This window comes from Micrasema longulum, unplaced genomic scaffold (genome assembly GCF_059751315.1).
Source record: "Micrasema longulum isolate JH-2025_06_02 unplaced genomic scaffold, ASM5975131v1 h1tg002243l, whole genome shotgun sequence".
In the NCBI taxonomy this organism is placed as follows: domain Eukaryota; kingdom Metazoa; phylum Arthropoda; class Insecta; order Trichoptera; family Brachycentridae; genus Micrasema; species Micrasema longulum.
In genome coordinates this window covers 45,945-64,278 of record NW_028279402.1, presented here as the reverse complement: position 1 = coordinate 64,278, position 18,334 = coordinate 45,945, and the positions used below count along the sequence as shown (strand labels likewise).

General features: G+C 34.4%; 1 protein-coding gene across 2 annotated transcripts in view; it reads right to left on the bottom strand.

Moving 5' to 3' along the window:
- The window catches only part of LOC148272672 (aladin-like), a 74,916-nt gene extending 59,696 nt beyond the window's left edge, over window positions 1-15,220 (bottom strand). The window contains exons 1-6 of one of the 2 annotated variants that reach the window (XM_088239738.1): window positions 15,027-15,220; window positions 14,341-14,930; window positions 10,075-10,284; window positions 8,430-8,590; window positions 6,204-6,405; window positions 4,843-5,012 (exon numbers count right to left, since the gene is read on the bottom strand). In XM_088239738.1, the coding sequence (XP_088095864.1) occupies window positions 4,865-5,012; window positions 6,204-6,405; window positions 8,430-8,590; window positions 10,075-10,284; window positions 14,341-14,930; window positions 15,027-15,149 (1,434 nt within the window). In that variant the 5' untranslated portion in view covers window positions 15,150-15,220 and the 3' untranslated portion in view covers window positions 4,843-4,864. Of the gene's footprint in view, window positions 1-1,634; window positions 5,013-6,203; window positions 6,406-8,429; window positions 8,591-10,074; window positions 10,285-14,340; window positions 14,931-15,026 lie in introns of those variants that run through there. The other variant, XM_088239737.1, reaches the window with a different exon arrangement.
- Window positions 15,221-18,334: the final 3,114 nt, after the last annotated feature.

The following is an 18,334-nucleotide window of genomic DNA, read 5'->3' as shown; positions in this document are numbered from 1 at the left end:
GTCATGGCTTCATCGTCGAAGTGAGGAACCATCTGCAACATCAACCGAGTGCTACTGGAAGCGCTCAAAGATGGCTGAGATTGGATCTTCCGTTAAATGTATTACCGCTCAAGAATTAAGTACCGAAAATTCTATTGTAATAGAAAAAGGTGATGGTTCATTTCTTTTCAATTTAGTGAAAAACACTGTGAACCCTGAGACAAGGGATGTCATTTTGATGGGTTATTTTAATGAACCAACAGGCGTTGATAAGTTAACAATAATGCATTTGATGGATGATTTCTCATATAGGAAAATTGGATCTACAGATGAACAATTCATCAATTACTGCAAGACTAATATTAACACGCCATCTTGCAAGAATGCTGAAAAAATTACATGTAAAAAATCCAACTGCGCGCTATAGCATAAATTACGCTTTGGAGGTATTACAGCATCCAAAATGTACGAAGCTGCACATTGCAAAATAATTGATGGTTCGTTGGTTGAAAACATTTTAGGTGCCCAAATTGTAGAGACCGAAGGGATGAAATGAGGTCGACATTAAGAACAAGATGTTTTCCAAGAATTAAAGAAAACAAATAAGAAACTAAGGAAATGTGGGTTCATAATTTTAGCAGAATATCTAGTTTTTGGAGCTTCTCCAGATGCTGTGTGTGATGACTATATAGTCGAAATAAAATGCCCAACCAAGAAATCATCTGCAAATAAATATTTTACAGGTAAGGTAACCGAGCCCCAAATTCATGGCACAAATGCAAATACAAATGCGTCTCTAAAAAAATGGGGCTTTATTGTGTGGCTAGTCCAGACTTTGAGACCACAAAACAAACCACACAATGCTTTGTGAATTATGATGAAAAATTTTGTGAAGATTTATTAGCTAATGCTTAAAGCGGGGAATTCACTGAGCCCGCATGCACGCCCGACGGACTTCGCTACTATAGGTCTGTGCGATGTCCGTCAAGTGTAGTACCGTTGCAGGCGGTCCGGCAGACTGCCTGTTGCAAGTCCGCGCGATCTCATTTTGTCCGCGCGGGCACAGACATGTCCAAACATGAATGCTTACCGCGGGCTGCTTGTGCACAGACGCAGGAGAGACAGCAACGCGTACGGATGTCTGCTTAAATTGTTGAGGATTTTTCACAATGAGTTTTAATGAGAATAAAATATTCTGGGAAGAATTTATAGGTATTTATAAAATATATCCATGTTTATGGAAGGTCAAAGGAAAAGAGTTTATGAACAGTGAATTGCGCAACACAGCCTATCAACATTTAATTGAAAAATGTAAAGAAATACATTCTGGAGCCGATTTAGAAAAATAAATGAATCCATGAGAAACTCATACAGGCGCGAGCTGCGCAAAATACGCCAGTCGACAAGAACAGGCTCATCGACAGATGAGGTTTACGTGCCAACTCTTTGGTATTACAATTTGCTGCAGTTCACTTCAGGCCAAGAGGAAGTTCGAACTGGAATTTCTTCTTTATGCTCAACGCCTGATTTGACAGATGAGTCATTGGTAAGTAATTATTATTAATTATACAGGTAATTAAGTGTCGTATTGACGTAAGTAGGTAAGTATCTACCTACTGTATTCATTAGATAGGTATTTTAATAAAACACAGTAATTATTATACATATTGAGGTTATATTGTATCTAGGTAGGTGAATAATCATAATGTAACTATATGAACCGATTTTGAAATTCTACTTGACCTTCATTATTATAATACTTCGTAAAATTTGTTCTTATTACTTTAGCTCTCTCCTCACAATTGCTTCCTCTGTTCAAGTCTGATGAGTTGACTTTTGCAGCTAGAGTAAGTCAGCGCTCTTCAGGCAATATTGATGCGTCACAAATAATAAAATAAATTACTTCCACGCCCACCAGAGCTAATAAGTATCGCAAAACTGTTAGTTCTGATCAAAAGCATATACTTGTTAAAAAACATAATCCACAAGAGGCACTGGCGATCTTTGTTGAAGGTGAATTCACCAGGAGACAGTGGGAAGTTATACATGGTGCTAACAAGAGCATTTATCCATGTTATTCCCTTATTAAAAAGGCGAAAATGGAGTGTTATCCTGATAACGAATCCATACAAGTAACCGAAACTTGCTGCAATGTCCAGCTTCAAGCCTTACTTGACCACACTGCATTACGTCTTTATAAACATGTCGCAGAAGTTGTAGAAACGTGTTTTGAGGAAGAAATGAGAAATATGGTTTTGATATCGAAATGGGGCTGTGACGGTTCGCAACAGACCCAGTGTAAGCAAAAATTTCAAAACAATACTGACAGTGATGCAAGTATTTTTCAAAGCTCCCTTGTCCCTCTAAGATTGGTTGTCATCATGAATGAAGAACAAAAAAAAAATATATGGCAAAATCCAGTCCCTTCCTCTGTAAGATTTTGCAGACCTATCCGAATACGTTTCATTAATGAAACTAAAGAAGTAACCAGAGAAGAAGTAGCATACATCTAATGCCTAAGTTGCCAAGGATGTGATAAAGTGTATATTGGACAAACAGGGCGCACAGCAAAGAAGAGAATTGACGAACACAAAGGAGCGTGTAAACTTGGGCATCCAGACAAATCCGCAATAGCGGAACACTTTATAGACACAGGACATTTTTTCGCCTTTGAACCAAAAATTCTACATAAACCTAGTAATTATAGTGCACAAATAATAAAAGAGGCAATTGAAATACACAGACATCCAAATAATATAAACAAAGACGACGGGCTTAAATTAAATTCAACATGATTCCCAGCACTACATATGACAAAAACGAATAGAAATGTGCCTACTGCCGACTGCGACACAGTACAAATTACTAGTACATAAACATAATTATTCTTTCCTACAAAACTAGAAATGTGCCTACTGCTGACTGTGACACGGTACAAATTACTAGTACATAAACACATACATTTATCTATAAAACACACAGTTTTCCCTGAAGATGGCTCCTGCAATGGTAGCCGAAACGTCGGATCAAATCCAACATACACGGTATCACCCAAAAAAGATACATAATATTGGAATGTGATTTTTTTTTTAATATTTTTTTTTTACCTTTACTGTTTTATTTACTTCTATTTGGATACTATTATAGCTAAATATCCAAAGTAATAGTATAGTATTGTCTCCAATGTCTAAAATTTATTGTAAATCGTCAGAACTTGTTTCCCTCAAAACCCAAACTGCCATAGTCAAAGAAGGAATCAAGTGCTGGAGATTCTGTTTCATAAATCAACACTAGGACAGAGGCATGTAAATGTCCTCGCCCCTAAACTGTATAATTCATACTTTATAGATACAACGGAAAATGATAATTTAAGCCTCTCTTCTACTAATATTAATTTATAAACTGGTTCAAAAATATAAATGTCAATGTTTTCTTTTCCTGATAAACTTTTAATTTGCTCTCGTAATTTTTACTAATTTAATTATCAACTTAAATTTAATATTCTTTATCTTTTCTATTTATTAACTCTTTACTCTTACTCAAATTTAAGAGAAAAACAACCTGAATGTAACATTCAATTTTTACTTATATGTTTTTAAAATATTTTTATTATTATTTTATGAATGTATTTGGTATTTTGTGAATCTAAACATCTAGATATAGTTCAAGGACATATATACCGACATATTTTCAATTTTTAATTTAACATTGGTTTTTTTGTTCCCAAGAAGGACCAATGCTCTGCTTGTTTAGAATATCAAAACAGCAATCAGCAGCAAGAAGAATCAATAGACGAAAATCACCAGACGCATTTACAAAATAAAAATATGCCGCGTGAAGAAAAAAAAGAATGCAGAAAATGCCAAAAATATAAACCCTGTAGTTGGCGTTTACGATTTACAGGCGGTACTTAACAGTCCCTGTGGAGAAGTATTGCAGTTTTATTATAAACGCAAACTCGCAACGTACAACTTAACTGTTTACGATATTATAGAAAAAGAAGCCCATTGTTTTATGTGGAATGAGACGGTGGGGAAATGCATGCCAACAAAATTGGCTTTTGTGTTTTAAAGTTTATTTCGAGTGGATAGTAGAATTATTGAGTGACAGATTCTTCTTTATTACATTTAGATTGCTCCGAAGCAAAAAATAAGGAAGAGGCTCAAAGGGGCAAAATTTTATTGTGCCCGACATCCTAATCAATCAACTGAGGCCCGCAGGGCTAGTAAAATAAGGCCCAAAGGGCCGAATTTCCTAACATGTACCAGTCGGCGATAGACAACTGTTGCCTGCTAGTGAAGATTACTCTTTTAAAGCCTTAAAAAAAAAAAAAGAAAACTGTGGGAGAAATAATGCGTTAAAAGAATAAAAAAGCTTTAAATGTGATTACCTCGGAACATGTTTTAATGACTTGGTGCATTGTCAGTAAAGCCTCGATATAGAATACAAAATATTTTTATATCCAGAGGAATTTATTTGGGTATGGAAGGGTTAAAAATAGTGTGTTTTGTAACTATCACTCGGTGTTAATACAGATTCAAGATCAAAGGAGATCATATCGGGTTTCTGACACAAGTTGGTAACTACATTTTACTAGTTGTGAGATAATGCTCTTTTAAAGTAAAATCTCATCACAAATCAACAATTCAAATAAAACTGCAAGTTGAATATTATAAAATATTCCTTTTTGTATTTATAAAACACAAAACATTTTTATTTACTTTGTAAACAAAGATTATTTGACGTCATTTATGAGGACACCTCATTTAAAAAAAAATTGTAGTTACCAACTTGTGCCAGAAACTATTATTATAAAAGAATTATTTCCTTATCTGAAAAATCTATTTGGTGATTGCAATGTACCGGAGGAGTTACTTGTTTATCTCTAGCGGGCGTCCGCACCTGAATACAGTACCGGGAAGTGTTGAACTCTCCCACTAGACCAGCCGATGGTGAGACACGCTCCTTCCGCAAAGTTGTTCTGGAACGCGATAACGTTGGCTATTTCATTGCCCATGCCGGATACGAAACAGCTGGAAACAAAACAAATTATTAACATCGTGGCATATCATAGTCGCTAGATAACAGCAATGCTTTCTTAGGGAACCATAGCTTCGGACAAATGTGTGCAAAATAGATGTATTATTATACAGTCAACTTAAGAAAGATTTTTGAGGTTTGCACGCTCATGAAGTTCTGTAAATATTGACAGTTAAGTGTATAAACAAATGCGGTACTTTATTGTTGAGACACTGCAATAGTGACGTACCACCGCTAAACTTCAGTATCGATTGACAGTATTGACTTTATATTGAATATCGAATTATATTGTGCGTTTTCATTTTAAGGAGTTTGCAATACGATTAATTAAAGTTAATAGGCGATAACTTTGACGTTGAACTTATTTATGCGCCAATTAAAAATAGTAAAACTTTAAAAAATTTAATATGCTGTTATGCGTGATGGTCACTGAAAACGAGACATGTAACTTTAGCTCTATTTTTTCGCATTGCTCATACGCCACAGTTCATACGTGAGCGCTGCATAAATTAATGTAAAACAGCATTTATTTCCGCGGAGATAGCCTGTCCGTCTATCTTGGTAGCGATGTCTCGTGACAATTTTTTGTCCTACGAATTGAACGTAGTTATGCAGAAAGCAGCCAGCCATAGAAAAGTGAAACTAAGATAGTAGCACTTTTATGAAAAGAGTCAATAATCAAATCTACACAACAGTTTGAATGTTTATAAGTTTAACAAATGATAAACAATGAATACATTAGTTTTTTTTATTACAAACAAGAATCCAATTGCGTATTTGACCAGTTTTAATGATTTTTAAAGTACTGTAAAGTACGTTTTTGGGATCAGGTGACCCCTACTATTTTCAGAAGGTGATTATCACAATGTTTTGTATGAAAGCGGCCTGGCTGTTTTTAGCAGAACATAGAATTGACCTTACTGCACCCAATAACACCAATATATAATTTTTTCAAAATTGTGGACTGGCCTGCTTTCTGCATAACTACGTTCAATTTATGTTTACAAGTGGACAATGGTCGAGTCCTGGGACAAAACAATATTGTATTTTCTATGTGGAAACGGCCTTTTCGGGTTACGAATGGTGAAGTCAGACGAGGATGCAAATCTGAGACAGATGTAATTGACGAGTTGATAAAAAAGGATCACTACAATGAGGGGAAAATAAAAGAGAAATTAGCTTACCAAGGAGTTATCTGCAAGGTGTTTTGTATATTAATATTGAATATGGCAACTAGCGGTGACTCCTTGAATGTGATAGCAATGTGGTGACCTTTAGGGCTCCACAGAAGATCAAGGACTCTACCCCCACCCACTTCCCCCCCCTCCAACTCTACTTTGGTAAGGTCTATAACTGGTGCAGCAATGGCGGGTACATTCTTATCTTCTGAAAACAAAAAAATAATGACCAAGTTCAGTGCTACGGGAAATTCAATATATATTTTTTTTTCTTACACGCGCTAAAAATTAGAGCATAATTGTATGGAGAAGCTCCTCAAGAGTGTATGAAAAAATATTTTAATAAAAATTAACTACTTTGAACTATGTCACAAGTTCTTACGAATCAACCGATGATAGTGTTGTGATAGATTTCCGGTTTCGGGAAAGGCAACTCACGAATCAGCAGAACTCACAGACTAGAACTAGATAATACAATACATAAAATTATTTTATTTTTTTTGCCACTGAGGTATAATTAAATATAGATGATGCTTCGCAGAATAATAATTTGAAATTATGTTCTGAAAAATGACCATTGTCACATCAATATTGCCGTGCAAAGGGCATAGTAGAGTAAAAAAGCCAACGTGCTTGGGGGTACAAATTTGGCCGAGGCCTATGAAAATTGGTTGTCCGAGTTTTTTGCCAATAGGGACAAGGGCATCTACGAGAGGGGCATTATGAAGTTAGATTCTTGTTGGCAAAAAGTTATCAAACAGAACAGGGCATATTTGACTTATCTCGGATGATTGTAAAAAGCATTGAAATTAAGCAAAAAATGTGAAATTACTTTTTCCCCAACCTTATGAACAGGTGTTCTTTAAACCCTGCGACATCCGAAACCAGGATGATCAGTATGGGCAAGAAGACATATTAGCATATTTAAAAAAATATTTAGAACAAAGTAAATTTTAAAAGATAAAATATTTAAAAAAACAAATAGTTGCTAACTTCTACAGGGGAGAAGCGAGGGGGGCGCGGTCGCGGGGTTTATGGTGTATCAGACTCCCCCTCCCCCCTATTCGTTTCTCCCCTGCAGAAGTAAGCAACCATTTGTTTTTTTTAAATATTTTATTTTTTTAAGATTTTAGTCGTTCTAAAAATTTATTTTAATGTGCCAATATGTCTTCTTGCTCATACTGATCATCGTGGTTTCGGATGTGACAGGGTTTAAAGAACACCCTGTAAAAGTGATTTTTCATCTCTTAATTGTATATACCAAGCCACAAAGAGCACTGCTTTGGTGATTTAATTGCAGTGTATCTACGATCGTTGTAATATATGTACATTAAAGCAAGTTAAACCACATACTGATTTTTGTTTTCTCAAATCAGGGGGATGCACTTCATATAGGCATTTATAATAAATAATAGTATCATAAATATATTAACTCTTTGGGAATCCATTTTGATATATGTTTATGATAATTGAGTAGGGTAGGCGTTAGGCATTGTTTAAAAGTGTTCATGTAGTGCACACACCCCTGTTCTATATATTTAACTTATTAATTAATCTAATTTAATTATGCCAACCTGTTTCAGGATAAAACTATTCCTTTATTAAGGTGTGAAATAAACTAAATAAATCATTAACATTGTGGTGTTGTTGCATCTCTAAACAGTGCATGTTGTAAAATATTTTAGTGAATATTTTGTGTACTGCGGTGATGGTGACAGCGCATATTAGTATTTATATGTTAACATGTTTGCAGACACTTTTTTATCATAGGATCATAATTTTTTTTTTTATACTTTACTTCCGATTGGACCGCAGTTGATGGTTTCAAGTCAATTTTATTTGACTAACATACTGGGACACTTTCATTGCCGACAGTTTTTTATAGGGACACAATATCTCCTTTAACCATATGTGTAATTACTTCAGTTTTACGTAAATTGTAGCCGTCTTTTCTCTACCAATGTCTTTTGGACTGACGACCGGCATTTCCTAAATACGATTTTGACGGCTTAAACTGGCATAGCCGCGAACAAGTTGATGTCCAGACGAAGAAACGGGTACATCTCGAAAACCGGTAGACACTAAAAAGCCAATAAGTGGTTATTATGGTAATATTTACCATTTAAATAAATTTGTCAATCTTTATAAATTCCCAAAACTAAAACACACACATTTTTTCTGGTATTTTGATGCAATTTGTACAACAGAAAAGAAACATTGTAAAATACACACCGGCAAACAAAGTGGCATTGGCGAATTTAAGAGCGTAGACCAGAGGCTCCTCCTCAGTGGCGAACAGAAGAACTTCCGAGTTAGGAGACCAGCATGCTGCTTGGACTCTGCCTCCGCGCACGGTCCATTTCTCTGCCTGCCAGCGACTCGTCTCCCAAACTCTGCCAGAAAAAGGTTCACAATGCAACCTACAAAAATTGTCATCATACCCCATCCACACCCGATGGTGCATAGGGCACTACATTACTCCATCAAATGCAACGTATATCTATCATCTGTTACATGAAGGTAAGGTGATCAGTCTTATACCCGTATGCAGAGACAAACCTTAAGGTGAGGAAAGTACATTCTATTGTCTTCACCTTCGGGTTATTCTCTGCATTTGAAATTAGAATGTACATTCCTTACCTTAAGTTTTGTCTCTGCATACGGGTATTAGACTTTAGGGGCCAGTCCAGGAACATGAAATATTGCAATGATTTTAAAATTATTTTTTACTTTTTCATACTTTTTTAGCTTGTATTATGTATATGTAATTTTAATATGCTTTTCATACTTTTTAAACCTGTATTGGGTACATATATTTTGTTGATTTTAAAAACTTTTTCATTCTGGTAATTTTTTAACATTTGCACTCTCATTCTCGTTCAGCTTGAATACACATACATGTCATTTTTAAACTTTAAGATTTTTTTTTTTTTTCTTTTATAGATTGTATTATGTATATATCATTTTGAATTCATTTCCATACCTTGTATTATGTTTATATAATTTTGAATTCATTTCCATACCTTGTATTATGTTTATTTTATAATTTTTATTTTGTAGAGTATTATAATTTCTATTCAGCTTTTGTTAAATAATGCTATAGTTTAAAATATAAAAACGTCTGTATGTAAATATTGTTATCGGCTTGTCCCTTAATGAGTTTTTTACAAAAACTCCTTGGGAATATTAGATAAAATTACATACAATATGTTTTCAATTTAATATATATTTTTTTAATTTTTAAATGTGGAACCAACTTTTTAATCAATATTTTTTATGTCGAGCATCCCAGGAATCGAACCCCGGACATCAAGCATGGTAGACAAATGCCCCAACTGATACATTACGAGGCGGACTATATTCACTCGATTTCCTTATTCAGGATTTTAACCTAAGAGCACATTTTAGTCCAGTATTCAGGTTTTATTTCACACGCAATCTTCATCTACCTGGACACAGAGAATATATCGTTGGATTTCAGGCACAAGTTGGTTTTACTAGTTGTGAGATATTGCACTTTTAAAGTTAAAAGCGCATCCCAAATCAACAATTCAAATTAAACTGAAAGCTGTATATTATAAAATATTATTTTTTGCTTACAAAATATTTTTATAGTTTTTAAATGATGATTATTTGATACCGTTTATGAAGACTTCCAAAAATCTGTGGTTACTGATTTGAGCCAGAAACCTAACAATATGAGAATTTATTGTTTACATAATTGAAATGTACGATTCACCTTCTGCGCTGTCCTCAAGGCGATAGTTGGTCAGATGACAGCGGGAATTGATTTCCGTGTGAGTCCCACAAACTGAACACGAATATGGAGTCAAAGTTATTTCTATGTTTTCCCAGATTTGACAAAAGAATCACAAACCTGAAAATCATGGTGGTGGTGGCGCTGAAGAGCCTGGAGCCGTCGGGGGCAAAGGCCAGCAAGCTGGTGCCACCCCCTGCCAGGCGTCGCAGGCTGCAGGGCGCGCCACCGGGCCCCCACACGCGCACTGCGCAATCCCCCGGGGAGCCCCCCAGCAGCAGCGAGCCCTCGGGACTCCAGCACACGCTGGTCACGGGGCTGTGTGAGGAACTGGAAAGGAGCATTTCCCATTATTTACCAGAGGCTGTAGAGTGACATGGCTCTCCGGTCTACTAACAAGTTAACCCTCTGAAATCTGAATTGAATCTTGCAGTTGTAAATAATTTTTGATATAAAAGAATTAGTTGAAATTTAAATATAAAAAATCCTTATAGTTTAGAAGTTACCGCTCTTAATTTAGAGTCCAGTCCACAGATATATTAAATACCTAGATGTGTGGAGTGGGCGTGGTCTCGTGTCAAACATTAGTCAAAATTTAGCTAATACGAAATTTGATAAGCCCGGCACAACAATCGCTTCGAACTCGTAACCGTAAGCAGAGCTCCTATAAATTTTGAAAATACCAAGTTGTACAGTGAAACTGTGGACAAATTCAACCCAAAATAAAAATATCTTGAAATTCGGCATCTCATTCCATCAGTTAGTGCATAACGCTGTGATGTATATTGTATTAAATAAGTCAAAAATGTCAAGCGATGTCAACTGACATTAGCATGCGATTGTTTAAAAAAAATAGTGATGTGAACATAAGTATTTCATTTTTAAAATAAGTCGATTGATCGATTATATTAATTTCTAACTTAAATATAATATAATTGTGTCTTGTGTTTTTGAAATATTGATTGATATAAATAAATTATAAAAATTAGTTTCTAAACCTACTGCAGATAAAATTTTATTTTTATGAACATTATTATTTTGTACTTGAAAAATCTATTTTTTGCAAAACTTCTTAAACAAAACCGCTGTCGGTATTTTAAAATGCATGTCAAATGCTAAAACTGATAAGAAATTTATTACAGGCTAATGAATTTTTCAGGGATTGCGAGGGTAGGTCAATTAAGTGGACACATTTTAAAAATCTGAATAAACCCCAGGAAAAAGAACATCTTCACTTGGCCAACAAATTTTGGCAGCGCCATATTTTTTCCTAAATTAAAAAATTAAAGTTAAATTGGAATCACAATTATTCATTAAGAGTTGCTGAGGCAATAAATTTTTGTTCCAAAGAATAATTTTTATTTGATTTTTAGAATTCAGATGGTACCGTTGTTTTTTTTAAGAACGATTAACAGTATTTTTGACTTGCTTAATTCTAAAAACATTAACCATTTTGATTTTTAAAAACCCCTTTGTGCAAGAAACAAACAAAATATTTTTTAATTTATTGAAAACACACAAAACAACATGAATTCACTTGAACTTATAGATAGAATAAAAGTAGTTCATTGCAGGAAAAAAATGGGGTTTTACTGGTCTTTTAGTTTGCGTGGAAAGTATACAAAAACCTTACGCCACGCTCGTAACAAACGAAAACAAAATGCATTGTCAGTGCGTTTGCCTACCAAGCAAGAGGTCTCGGGTTCGATTCCCGACATGGTTGATAGGAAATATTTATTTAAAAGGGTGTTTTCACACTAGAATATTTCATAGTCCCTGGACTAGTGGTACCTGAAGCGTAAGACTGATCATCTTACCTTCGTGTAACAAAAATGATCGAGATACGCTGCGATTGGTGTTCCAATGCAGTGCCCTATGCACCATTAGGTGCAGAAAGGGAATGATGATGATGTTTTGGTAATATTTGTGCACATTTTGGGTGTAATGACAACCCAACTGAAAGACAATTCATATCAATATATGATATAAAAAACTTCTAGTCAAAACTGAACTAAGGAATTTTGGTACTGGTAAATGTACTGCTTTTAAAGATTTATCGATTTTAAATTGTTTCTCAGCTGTTCAAAAAATCAACATAACTTGTGAAAGACAGAGATTTTCTGAAATTGACACAGGCGTGCGATCACTAGTTGATCTAGCGCTATTTGATGATGATCTGGAAATACTAGTAGGTGATCTATCATAATATATTAACCAATCAATAACATACATAGCTGGATTTGTAGTTCAATATTTAATAAAACGGGTGAAATATGATACATGCGTAAGTGCATTAATTGCCAATAAAATCGACGCTAACCACAAATTTATACAATCGAAGGATAAGGGAGGGCTCTTGTACCCTTCTGGGGATGTTTGTACAAAAAATGAGATTATAATAAAGCACGCTCTCTTAGAGAAAGATAAATTAAAAGCCAGGCTATAATTTTTTTTTAAATTGTCACCAAAGAACTAAGGGATATTATAGGCATCGGAATACTTGATACAATTCATTTTCACAAATACGAGCAGCTTCCAATGAATAGCCACATATTTGAGCTCACTAAAGCCGTAATTTTATCAAAGTGGCAGGTGTTAAAGAAATTTCTCCATTTTACTGGCCAGTAGTTTTCCTACTCACACCTTTAAAGTTTTTAAAAACGGCCGTTCTTACTCTATATACTGGAAACCATTTTAAAGACCGTGCGTCTTTTTATCAGTTTTACTTTTACGAAAAAAGAATGTTTTTTTTCTCATTAAACGATTAACTCTTTAAAATTTTCAATTTCATGTATCGCAATTTCAATTCAATTTAACTTGACCCTTTTCATCTAGACGTGACCATCAGGGTAGTTGTGTTTTTCTTTTTCTTCAAGTGCCGTCTCCTCTGCGAAAATTGGCGATCATCATGGCTATCTCCACTTTATTAACTGCCACCCTAAATAGTGAAGTGGTACTCTTTCCGTATCGTCCCGATTATTTCAACTTCTGATGTGTCCATCTTCAAGTATTTGTTGGATTTGGTCATGCCGTATCTTTTTCGGTCTTCCTTGATTTCTACATCCGTCAACATTTGTATCATAATTTATTTTAGCTATTCTATCACTGTTCATTCGCTCTACATGTTCAAACAAACGCAAAACTCTTTTCTTGATTTTGTCAATAATCAGCCTTGCGTTAAGTATGGATCTCGACATTTGTGCATCTATCATTCATAGTTTGCTACACATTTGTCTGAGAAATCGCATTTTGACCGCGTTTAGCCTGCTTTTATCCTTGTTTTTTCAGATCCATACTTTACTCCTTTATCAGGTAAACCTACCCTAGGTCATCTAGTAAGTAAAAACATAGTAAAATGTAGATACTTATATACATGTATATATTTAAAATTGCGTTCAAACTACATTGATTCTTTTCCTGATGCAGTTTCTGTATTTTGCGATTATGTTTTTTTAAATACTGTTTTTTGTTTTTAATAATTATGTTTTATGTTTTACAATAAAAAATTAACTGTTTCTTTTCTGTATAGATAATATAATAAACCTAATTCAAAATACTTCTGGTCACAAAGCACTCAAAAACTACATCCAAAATAAAATAATAAAAATTAAATGGTCAATCGGAATTTTACAAATAGAAATATCGATTGTTTCGGGACAGCATTATTAGAAAAGGTTATCAATATAATAACCGCAAGTATAAACGAGATAGAAGACTGACTATTTTTATTGGTTATTTACGTTCCAAATCCAAAAGGTCTTTTGTAAACTGGCCACAACGGTTTTTCATAGTAAAACGTATTATTGCCGCTTCTAGTGTATTATCTATTCAGTGGTCCAGTCCTATAACAAATATTCAAATTTCCACTTAAGCTCTGGTTTCCTAGGAAAGCGGTGCCGATATCTAAACGGCCGTATGAACGGTGATGCAGTGGACAGCCGTCGTAACGGTGACTAGAGAGTGATTTCCTAGGAAAACGGTATCATTGTATTGTTTAACGAGACTCATAGAGAAAAGAGCATCCAAAAGTCTTTGTGGGCATTTTTTCAAAATTTAAGGCTATGTTTATTTTTAGAATATGTATTTTTTCTCTTTTTCTCTTCTAATGTTTAATAAATATAATGTATAAAATATGTAATTTAATACATGCATAATATGTAACAGTATGGAAAAATAAAAAAAAAATAAAAATAAAAAAAAAAATGCAAAGAAAAAATGACACTAATAACATATGGCATTAAATATTAAATAGCAGATTATTGAAATTTAGCCAAAATTTAAGAACATCGTAGGTACTGTCCTTGTACAACTGAAAACTTATATGGCACAATTTTTGTAATATAATAATATAAATAAATAAAATAATTTTAAATAAAACTTACTTACCAATTTAAGATAGTGGCGTTGCTCACTGAAGGTTTAGAAAAAATAGAGTTCGGATCGACAGTCCAAACTATTACGCCATTTTCACAGGCAACGGCTATTTCCGAGGCGGAATATGGGCGCCAGGCCACCATGGAAACTCCTCTCTGTGAACTGCATTTCAATGTCGGGTTTATTGCTGAATCGCAACTATATATTCTCACATTGTCATCCGCCGTAACTACTGCTAACTTTGTAGCGTGAGGATGCCATGCCAAGTACCGAACTGGAGAACTCGACCAGTCTCTCGTGTGGGAATACATCGCAGTTAGCTTAGGTCCCAAATCTTTCAAATGCGGTTGGAAAACATGGCGAACTGTCGACAGCGCGTTTGCGATTTTCAGTATATACAATGCTGGATACATCAACAGCTTGTTCTCTCTCCTATTTTGGGGATCAGCAGCTACTTTGAGCGCCTCAATAAAGCCTTGCTTACACCAAACACTCGTAAGTCTCTTTAAAAGAGTATCTTCGACATCCAAATACATGGAGACTCCCTCATCCCTTGTGCATGATAGCTCCCTTGTAACGTTGATGACAGGGTGACGATTAATCTGGAAGCATTTGCATTTTAAGCGACGTTCGTGGCTACACAAAGTAAAAAATACACCAAATTAAAGAAATCATGAGCACGTTGTTTATAACCTTACCGAATTTGTAAAAGAAGAAATGTTCGCGAACTCTCTTCGCATCGAGCAAACCATACCATTCATTTCACATAATGCTACTTCTCCGGGACCTGGGATATCTGGAAACCCGTTTAATGACAGCATTGTAACAATAAACAGATATTTTTCAAAAACGAAAGAGACAGACCATAAATCAAACACGGAAAGCCAAAACCACAAATTGACTCTTATGTCAAAATCAAAACAGTGGAAGACCGTTATTTTTCCTTTATTATCTATATAAATTCTGATTGGTCCTCTCATCTCACGTGACTTAGATTTAGGGTTGAAAGGTGTAAATATACAGTTTTGCTTGAATATTGCGAAAATATATATATTTATTAAAATCTTATTTTACTGGGAAATCAAACGTCTTTTTTGAAATAATATTATTGATGATCAATATCATCAAAAAAGCCATTCAAACTTTTTTTACAGTTTTCACAATTACTTTATTTTTTATTTTCATAGATACGTAAGTACTTTGATTGTCTATTACAATAATTATTACTGGTAAATTAAAACTATATACCGGCAACAATACAAAATTTTGCGTTTGACGTTTAATAAAAAACATAAAGAATAAAGATGCGCTATGGCACATGTAACTGGTCAATTTGTGATAAAGATAAAACCGGCGCTCCGAAAACGATAAGCGGTTCGTGAGCGCTTTCTTATTCGTAATGAAGGGACTTCAAATAAACTAGCTGCTAAACTCAAATCGAAACGCAAATATATTGTATCCACACAACTCACTGAGTGGTTAAATATGTCTTTAAATAGTATTAACAATTTGAGCAATATTAACCAAAATGACCTACATGATTATCATAACACACCTATATCTCCGTATGATAATATCCTTCAACAATCAATTCCTTTCTATACAGAACACATTTCTTCGCATTTACAATCAGCATTTATAGATCAGCCTGAAAATGTTGATATCCCGAATTATTCAAATAATGTGATTTACAACACACAAAATGGTTTTCGCTACAGCAGACAAAATGGATTAAATAGTAAATCCTCTAAAAAGAAAAGGAAGTGTTCTGACTCTGAAAATCAGCTAAAAGTGAAGAAAAGAAAACAATTAAAAATATTAGATGTTGATTCTAGCCTTACCAAATTACCTAGCCACTTTATTGACTTGTTTCTCGATGAGTGTATTATAGATTTACTTGTTAGTGGAACTAATTGGTATATAGATCATACTCCGAAGCATAGAAAAGACAAAATAGCTCTTGTTACACCGGAAGAAATAAGGTGTGTTATTGCTATTTTATATTTCAGCGGATATGTGGATCTTCCTCGAGTGAGAATGTTTTGGGAAAGAGCTCCGGATACTTCATTTCCTCTAGTTGTTAACGCCATCACGAGAGATCGATTTGAGACGATCTTTACCAACCTGCACGCTGCTGGCAGTCTTAATATTGACCGAAAGAATCCACTTTCTAGAATCGGCGCCTTAGTGGACAAGTTAAGAGATAAATTTTTACAGCTGGCTCCGACGGACGAATGCCACAGCGTAGATGAACTTCAAGTCCCGTATTACAAACAAGCTACCGGGCTAAAGCAATTTACCAAGACTAAAACTATGAATGTTTGGTGTGGCTGCACAAGCTCAGGGTACTGTGTCTGGTTCGATCACATCCAGGAAACCCATGTTGAATTTTCGCCCATCGACCCCAGCGTCGCGGCCAATAAAATATTAACTTACGCATCAAAAATTTGGTCTTACAAATCAAATAAACCGATGTTAATTTTTGATAATATTTTCTGTAATCACAGGATTATTGAAGAATTAAGAGAACTGAATGTGGAAGGTAAACCAGTCCCCAACAGGGTGTCCCTTGCCGCTTGTAAATCCCAAGTTCTTTACAAATCCTCTCCAGAAAGGAGAAAAGAAGCAAAGGTCCATAACTCTCCGATGGGAGGTGTAGATAAATTAGATCAAAACATTCATCTTTATGCTATAACCATAATTGGTAAAAAATGGACATCGCATTTTTTGCTGGCCTATATTCTAGATTTGACAATACATAACGCTTGGCAGATTTACAAAAGAGATATTCGAGTTCCCCTAGATTTACTTGGATTCAGAAGGAGTATCGTCACTCACTATCTTACCAAGTATGGAAAACCTTCAGTCAAAAGTAAGTTAAGAGATCGACATTTAGATGCCAGTACAAATAAAAATACTGAATTTCCAGTAAAGGCTGTGAGATGCAAAGAATCTCGTTATGATGGATTAGAACATTATGTTATACCACAAGTTAAACAAACAAGGTGTTTTCACTGTAAAATGAAAACTATGACTCGATGCTGCAAATGTGATATTGGCCTCCATGTAAAATGCTTTATTTTATACCACACCAAAAAATCTGAATTAGATGAACAAATTACTTGCGATAAAGTAAGGAACAAATCTGAAGATAAACCAAACATTGACTGAAATTTTTTCCACATTTGCCTTACGTACAAATAAATAAATGTTTTTTTACCAATCAATAAACAATATTTATTGTACCTACTAACTTTTTTTTATTACCTATTAGAACATTGAAAAAAAATGGTTTTATTTTTCAGTATTTTTTAACAATGTTTATCACTAGAGTACTTACGCGGACTACTATAGTAAACCAGGGTGACACTTTTATCAATATCTTTTTACCTGTAGAAATTTGTGAGTCAAGCTTCCATGTATTTTTCAAGCACAAATGTACATTAAAAATCAGTGCCACGTAGACACTGAGTGTGAGCACACGAGTATCAAATTTGGCATTAAATCGTAGGGACTATCATTATAATCCACGCAAGCATTGATGTTAAAAATGATTGGTTTTTTTCCTTCCATATGTTGTTTTTCATACTACTTTTAACAAAAATATTGAAATATATGGTATCCTAGATTGTTTTTGGTTAATTACATATTTAATTTTTATTTTGAGTTAACAAAATAGTGAGGAACTTGCAAAACATTTAATTGGTCTACAAACAAATTGTGTTCAACTTGTGGGAAATGGGTGTGCCCGGATTATCAGGCTGTAATATGCACTCAATTTTATGAAACAAATTTGTATCTTTTTTATTTAAAAAAGTACCCGAAAAAATTAAAAATCATAAACTATTTTGGCCTACTGGAGTAGGCCACGTCAGCATTGAGGCAAAAATTTAAGTGCGGGTTTTTACTAAGTGTTACAAATATGTCTTTAAAAGCAATTTAGCAACAACGGAAGTTCAGAAGATATTAAAAACGGTCACTTGATATTAAAAATGTGAGTTTGGTT